Source organism: Salvia hispanica, chromosome 4 (assembly GCF_023119035.1).
Source record: "Salvia hispanica cultivar TCC Black 2014 chromosome 4, UniMelb_Shisp_WGS_1.0, whole genome shotgun sequence".
In the NCBI taxonomy this organism is placed as follows: Eukaryota; Viridiplantae; Streptophyta; class Magnoliopsida; order Lamiales; family Lamiaceae; genus Salvia; species Salvia hispanica.
The window spans coordinates 39,205,550-39,213,457 of NC_062968.1; the positions used below are offsets into that span (position 1 = coordinate 39,205,550).

Sequence of the window (7,908 nt, forward strand, 5' to 3'; positions counted from 1 at the left end):
AGGCATAATAACAGTACTATAAACATCAAACTTCAGTATATTTTTGCATATCCACCCTTCTCAGCTAAGTCATTTGCACATGGAAACATGTCAGTTTCTTCCTAGTATGCAAGTCATTCGTATACCACAAAATGTGTGAGATAATAATCGCAAGCACTTTATACATCAAAGATAGTAAACCACATCTTGTTGGATGGGCCAGAAACAGAAGAACACGATAGGACAACACCTAGTAGAAGGAAGAATGACAAAACCTACAGTGTAGTCGACATCCCTACTAAATGAACGAGGCGACCACACTACACTAAAATAGATAAATTGTTAACACACACACTGAAAAACTTTTGAAGGCTTAAGGTTTTATGAAATGTTGAAATAGGCCTAGTTCAAGGTGGTGGGCATTTACTTTCTTTAGAGGAATGGTTAGGAGGTAAAGCCAGCAGATAGAAGAAGAGAACAAGGTCAAGGTTTTAGAAGTTGTAATTCATACATATATTGCGAAGACATTAAATCTTAAAAATTAACCATATGGAGTATAAGGACCAAAATAACTTATACATTCACAAGGACAAGGGAAAAAACAAACACAAAGAAAATTGTTTTAATTTGCACAAATCACATGTTCGCTGAGAGCTATTCTTTTGACAAATATATTTACTAGTAATAATCAGTATCAGACATCTAAATCATCTGTCAATGACGAAACAGAGGGAGATGTTGAATTGGGGGAGAGAATACGATATATCAGTGTCTCGGGGACCAGCAAGCTCTGTGCTAGTCAATTGTACTCACCCCATACATTATCTTTCTAGGTTACCAATCAGATGGAACCCCATTGTATATGTGGAAGCCATAATAATGATAACAATGGTAATTTCACTACAAAGGGAAACAACTTGGTAACTCGTACAGATGAGAGAAACAGTCATATTTACCCGCCCAAGTTAACCGAACCATCCTTCATCAGCTTTATGCTCAGGCTATTAAATCTCCCTCTTGAGTAATGTCGTGAAGCTTTTCTCCAATCTGTGCCAGTTTTCATCATGGCTACAAATTCATCATAGCTTATAAGTCCATCCTGCATTGTGGCAAATTGTGGTTATAATCTATTTCAGGCCCTACCCATATTCAAACTAAAGAATTTATTTTCACCTTATCCCTGTCAACCTCCTGAAAAATGTCATTTGCCACATCTGCACTATCATCTTCGCCATCTTCTTTCAAGGCATCCCGAAGCTCCCCAGGCTCAATGTAACCATTTCCGTCTTTGTCAAAATAGGAGAAAGCTTTGTGAAGATGCTCATCGTTGGAAATCTTCTGCAGATGGAGTGAAATAGCAAGAAATTCTCCATAGTCCAATGTTCCTTTACCATTTGCATCCACCTGTTGGGAAGAAATGAATAAACATCGGCAAGAATATGATTAGTAAACTCGAACAAACAACGAATCATACATATACAGGCAAAGAGACGGGACTATTTCTTTTCTCAGTTATTGATTTACGTTATACTACTGGTGGGGAGTTCAAGGACAGGGTATTTGAAGCTTCAAACATAAATCACTATGTACAGAAGTCCTGACGCAGATACCTGGATGCATGTTACATTAGAAAATTAGAGTGACAAAGAAATAAGTCACAGTAAGGTCAAAGTAAACCAAAGGATATCTCTTTTACAGATTCCCAATTATATTGTTGAATGAGAATGGGCCTCACAGCAACCAATAAGTTCTGTTCACAACTTGTAAAAGCACGAGTTTAATAACCATAGATTGATTTTCCACACTAAAAACACTAGTTTTCATTACATTTATTCACACCTTCGCAATTATAGGCAAAGTAAACCAACGACCAACCCATTCAACTGCTTAACTTGCATACACGAAACTTTGATCTAGGTCTCAAAATTAAGAGGTGCTACACTAATGCCACCATCACAAATTTATCAATGTGAAGCAATGGCTGTACGTGTACTGGGTTAAAAGATGGCAGACTTACAGCTTCAATGAGCATTTGTATTTCTGTCTCTGTCATCTGTGAGTTAGAATTTTTTAATCCAGCCTTGAGTTCATCAGTTGAAACAATACCATCACTATCAGTGTCTATCCTTGCAAAAATATCTTTGATTCCTTCAACTTCTTCATTAGATAAGAAATCAGCAATGACCTATTCAAAGACCGAAAGTAAATATCTTTATCTCCAAAAATGAAGATAGCTAAAGAGAATGAAAAGGTTAAAATAATGAACCAACCCTAAGGGCCTTTCGCTTGAATCTATTCATCAAGGAGAACTGCTTCAGTCTTGACTTGACAACATCTCCAAGAGGAACATTTGAAGCCTTCTTCGCATTTAGGAGCCAGGGATGCTCTGTGAACCAAATTATGTTATAACCATAAAACTAATCCATATTCCCAGTTTTTTCCAAACAAAATGCATGGCCATGCTAGATAGGTGACTCTATAAACATATAGTGTCATTTAAAAAACACTGAATTTGATGATTGGATTACTAAATACACAATGATGCTCCATAATGTTCATTATGATAAGGTAACAACCATATACAAGAACTTGCATAGGCTAACCCCATAGCATGACCAAAGTAGGACTTGGAATTAAAGACAAAGATAGTAAATCACTCAGGATGGACAAATAATCAGCATAAGTAGGGACAATCTTTGCATGTTTTCAGGCTATACGAATGTATGTATGAAACACTATTTCCCCTAAACTCAAACCAAGATGTTTACACAACTAATAGAACATGAATGTCTCACTATAACAGTTAAAGAAAAATTTTGTAGACCATCAAGTTCAAACAATCATCCCTTACTTAAATGTCAACAATTTGGCAATGTATAACATACCAAGAACTTGCTGTGCTGTCAATCGGAGCTTAGGATCTGGTTCAAGCATCTGTCTTACAAGGCTCTTGGCACTGTCAGATATACTTGGCCATGGTTCGCGTTCAAAGTCGATTTTCCCACGTATGATGGCCTGGGCTACACCTTGCTCGGACTCTGCAGAATAATTGCTTAAACGTCAAGTCATTTTGGATACTTCATATCCTATGGGTTGTTAACATTGGTATCGAAAGTCAGGACATGTGATGCCTGCTGACAAAGAAAACCTTATTGGCAGGCATTTACAAGTACTATTGTATACAGTATGCTGTATGCAATAGCTAGTCAAGGTTGCTAAGATATGTGTTCACAAAAGATACGATGGATGCAGACAAGAGGATAAAAAGTGAATTGTAAGTTACCTGCCCAGAAGGGAGGAACCCCACACAACATGATATAAAGAATGACCCCTGCACTCCAGATATCTATTTCTGGCCCATAATTTCGCCTGAGTACCTCCGGCGCCATGTAGTAAGGGCTCCCAACAATTTCAGAAAATCTCTCACCTAGAATCCAAGAGTTATTCTTTTATTCTTAAGATGGTCAAAGCAAAGGACCACATACAACATTATGAACAATGGCTGAAGCACGTTAGACATGATACATTGACATACAAGGATATAAACTTGTTCAACGAAAAAATAATGAAATGACAGACACGAGAAAAGTCATCGAGTGTCTGTATAAAAAATGATGATGCTGTCTTGAGGAGAAACAAATAAACAAACTTATAAGACTTATATTTTAGAAAATGACGGTTCACAGCATACCAAACCCAGTAGCATCTACTTCCATTTTAAATAGCCACAGGTTGTGTACCTCACTGTTCTATATACACAATATTGTATCTACAAGACCCTAAATATAACACAATAGACTCTGATACACGTCAAAGGTGCAATGGCATGCATATACGAAAGGCAACCAAAGAAAGGGGAGAAAAAGTGAGAAAATTGGGTTTTTTAAGAAATATACTGTAATTCTTATTTGTTTAATTGAAATAACAAAACTTTTTATAATTGGAAAAAAGGCCTAATCCTATTATGGTTCGACTCTCCTAAACTGATCTGGGAAAAAACCACAAAGAAAACCCAGAAGGAAATAATTTCTTGACTCGATAATATGACTTAAGATAGACTTGACTCCATAAGGAAATAACTAAACATAATCTTGGAATTAAGGAGGGTCGTCCAAGTGTGTGCGTGGGCTTGAGGGGCTGCTGCTCGGGCTGTTGTGCTTATCAGATTCGCAACCTGAGATTGCAAGAGCCCCACCCTTAAAGGAATAGTAGCTTCACTAGCAGAGCAGAGCAATGCTACAAGGTCCCTTTTCTTACAAAACTGCTGTGTCAAGTCATATTCTACATTTTTTTTTAAAATTAAGGTACTACAGTAGCATTTCTTTATCATGGTTTCCATCATTTATTACTTGCACACTCTTTTGATCATAACATAATCTTCTATTTTAGTAGTAGTACATTCAAAAGACGATCTATGGAGGCAATGACAACACTAAAGCTCTTTCGATATCCAACTCGGCTAAGAATTCGCAATTCTATGCATACAAGTGTATCCAGATAATTGAGTTAAGTAGTAAGCCAATAACTTCCCAGTGATTCCAAATATTTAAAACGAAATAGTACTATTATTGGACCAAACCTGGCTTGAAGAAAATAGACAATCCGAAATCAATCGCTTTAAGAGGCGAATTTTCCTTCTTATTCGAAAACAGGAAATTCTCGGGCTTCAAATCCCTATGAATAACCCCATGCTTGTGGCACAGCTGCACGACCTCCACAACCGTCCTGGTCACCGCAGCCGCCGCCCGCTCCGTGTAATGCCCCCTCGCAACAATCCTATCAAACAGCTCCCCTCCCTCGCACAGCTCCATCACCAAATGCACGGCATTCTCGTCCTCCCGCGCCTCTTTCAAGCTGACGATGCTCGAGTTCTGCGGCAAATGCTTCATTATCGCTACCTCCCTCCTCACATCCTCCACATCCACCGCCGTCCGCAGCTTCCGCTTCGAAATCGACTTGCAAGCCAACATCTCCCTGGTTTCCCGCTCAATGCACAAATAGGTCACCCCAAATTCCCCCCTCCCCAGCTCGCGATCGACTAAATACTTCTCCTCGATATTCTCCTTCTCCGCATCCGTCAAAACTGCGATTGGCTTCTTCGCGATTCCGGAGGACTTATCCTTCCGGCCGGGGTCGTGGCCGGAGAAGTTTCCCGACTTGACGTCTTCTCTGGCTACGGAAGCCGGAGATCTACAGCAATTCCCCATTCACAATTGAGTTCGGTCAAGTACAAACCCTAGATGTAGCAGAATCTCAGATTTAACATTGAATGTATGTAAAATTTTCACATAGAATGTGTGAATTTCTCAGTCAGTGTGAGTTTGAGGGCTCACTCAAGGTTAGCTGGGTTTGAGTAACGGTACAGATATTTCTCTTTTTGCAGAGAGATCACTCTCTTTGTTTGACATGTTACTCATTCATCGTCAACAGTTTCTTTTATTTATTTTTCTACTCGATACTTGTCACACTTATTTTTACTATTCCCTCCATTCCGACTAAGAAGATGTACGTTTTTTAATCATCACGTGCTTTTAGAAATTGTTGTTAATATGATTAATTGGATAAAGAAAGAACGGATGTAAGTATTAAATGGAGAAAGAAATAGAGTTGGATATTTAATTAGAAAGAGAACAAAGTGATTTAATTAGAAAGAGAACAAAGAGAACGCTATTAAAAAATAGAAATGTGTCATCTTAGTTGGGACAACTAAAAAGAAAAATGTTTCATCTTAATTAAGGGAAATATTTCCTCCGGCCCATAGTAGATGGCATAGTTGAAGAATAGCACAGAATTTTAGGAGAAGTTGTTTTGTGTATTAGATGGAGAAAGAAAATAGTATATTTATATTAATGTGAGAGAGAACTTTTTCCAAAAAGGAAATGTGACATCAAACAAACTAAAAAAGAAAGTATGACATCTATTATGGGACGGAGGGAGTACTAATTTTGTTAATAGATCTCACGTTCTACTAACTCATTTCCCTCTCATGTTACTATAAAATTAATACTACCTTCGTCCCGGAAAAATAGAAACTTTAAAAACAACATGAGTTTTAATGTATAAGGGCATCCGCAATGGTGCGGACGAATCGTCCGTCGCATCGTCTGCCACTGCAGCATCGCGGAGGATACCCCATCGTCCGTCGCATCGTCCGCCACTGTGGACGACGCGGACGATGGGTCGGACGATGCTCACGCGTTTTGTTTTTTTTTTTTGATTTTTTTCCAAAATTTTTTCTTATTTAAACACTACAATTCTCTACCATTTCACACACTTCAATTTCACATCTCTTCAATTTCTCCTCAATTATTCTCTCTCATCGTCTCAAAAATGAATCCCGACGACTACGATTTGAGTACACCGGATGGCTGCAGACGGGCCTTGACTCGAGCCTTGTTCGATGTCGTTAATGAAGCCAAGGCGGAATGCTTGGCACAAATGCAGCGGGAGCAGGCAGCGGCAGCGGCGGCGGCGGCGGTGGCGCGGGTTCCTCGCCCGATACGATGTCGGACGTATGTCCCCCCGCGAGCACGACGTAGTGTACGAACGTCTGTTCGCAGATTATTTTTCCAAGAATCCAAGGTGGGCCCGAATGTTTTTCACCGACGTTTTAGAATGAGCCGAGATTTTTTTCTCCACATTGTGCACACGTTGGAGGGACGTGATGAGTACTTCCAGAATCGGGAAGGCGGGATCGGCAGACCCGGACTTAAGCCGTTGCAGAAGTGCACGGTTGCGATCCGCTAGTTGGCCTATGGCACAACAGCGGATATGTTCGACGAGTACCTTCACGTCGAGGATACAACTGGCCGCGAATGTCTCAAGAAATTTTGTAAGTTAGTTGTGGAGGCTTTTGGCGACACCTATTTGTGACGCTCGACTGCTGATGATTACCAGAGCATGATGCGGATGCACGAGACGGTGCACGGCTTCCCTGGGATGCTAGGGAGCATCGACCGTATGCACCGTCAGTGCTGGAAGAACTGCCCGACGGCGTGGAGAGGCTAATTTACTAGCGGCTACAAGGGCAGCCACCCGACGATGATCCTAGAAGCCGTCGCTGACCACCGCCTCTGGATCCGGCATGCCTACTTTGGTGTAGCCAGGTCGAACAACGACATCAACGTCCTCAATTCATCCACCCTCTTCGCCGATCAGTGCAGGGGTCGCGGCCCGGCCATCGAGTTCACTGCCAACGGCCGCAGACATCATATGGGTACTACTTGGCCAATGGCATATACCCAAGGTGGCCTGTTTTTTTAAGACGATCAGATGCCCAATTGGTGAGAGGAGAGTCTTGTTTGCGGCAAAGCAGGAGTCCACGCGGAAGGATGTGGAGCGGGCTTTTGGGGTGCTCCAATCGCGGTGGGCAATCGTGAAAGGTCCGGCGTGTTTCTGGTACAAGGAAGTCATCGCCGACGTCATGTATGCGTGCATCATCATGCATAACATGATAGTCGAACAAGAACGTGAACATGTCACCGATTGGGTGGATGATGAAGCCGGATCTAGCCCCAGCACGGCGACCTCGCCTGTCACTCGAGGATTACCGATGGGTTTCGGTGCGGTTCTACAGCGACAGGCCTCAATGCGCAGCCAACAAGACCATACTCAGCTCATGACCGACATGATTGAAGAAGTTTGGAACCGCAACCGCCGCCGTTGAGAATTTGTAGTTTTTTTATTTCGTATTGTAATGTTTTAATTTTAATGAAATGAAGTTTTTTTTTTCCAAATTTTGAAGTATTTAAATATTCAAATAATAGATAAAATGCTTAGGGTGGGCTATAGTCCGCCCTACTGCAGGTAGAATGGGTGAAGGATAAAATGCTGACGTGACGGTGCATAGGGCGTCGCTCAGGGCGTCCCACTGTGGATGCCCTAATTGGTAAAGTAAGACAGAAGAATTACTGAAGTACGAGAAATGAA

General features: G+C 41.0%; 1 protein-coding gene across 1 annotated transcript; it reads right to left on the reverse strand.

The window, feature by feature from the left end:
- Positions 1–583: 583 nt before the first annotated feature.
- On the reverse strand, positions 584–5,382 carry LOC125222708 (calcium-dependent protein kinase 13). Its single transcript, XM_048125470.1, has 7 exons — positions 4,559–5,382; positions 3,263–3,406; positions 2,865–3,017; positions 2,250–2,365; positions 1,997–2,164; positions 1,153–1,383; positions 584–1,078 (listed from the first exon to the last, which is right to left on the reverse strand). The coding sequence occupies exons 1-7, from the start codon at positions 5,184–5,186 to the stop codon at positions 932–934; spliced, it is 1,587 nt and encodes a 528-aa protein (XP_047981427.1). The 5' UTR covers positions 5,187–5,382; the 3' UTR covers positions 584–931.
- Positions 5,383–7,908: the final 2,526 nt, after the last annotated feature.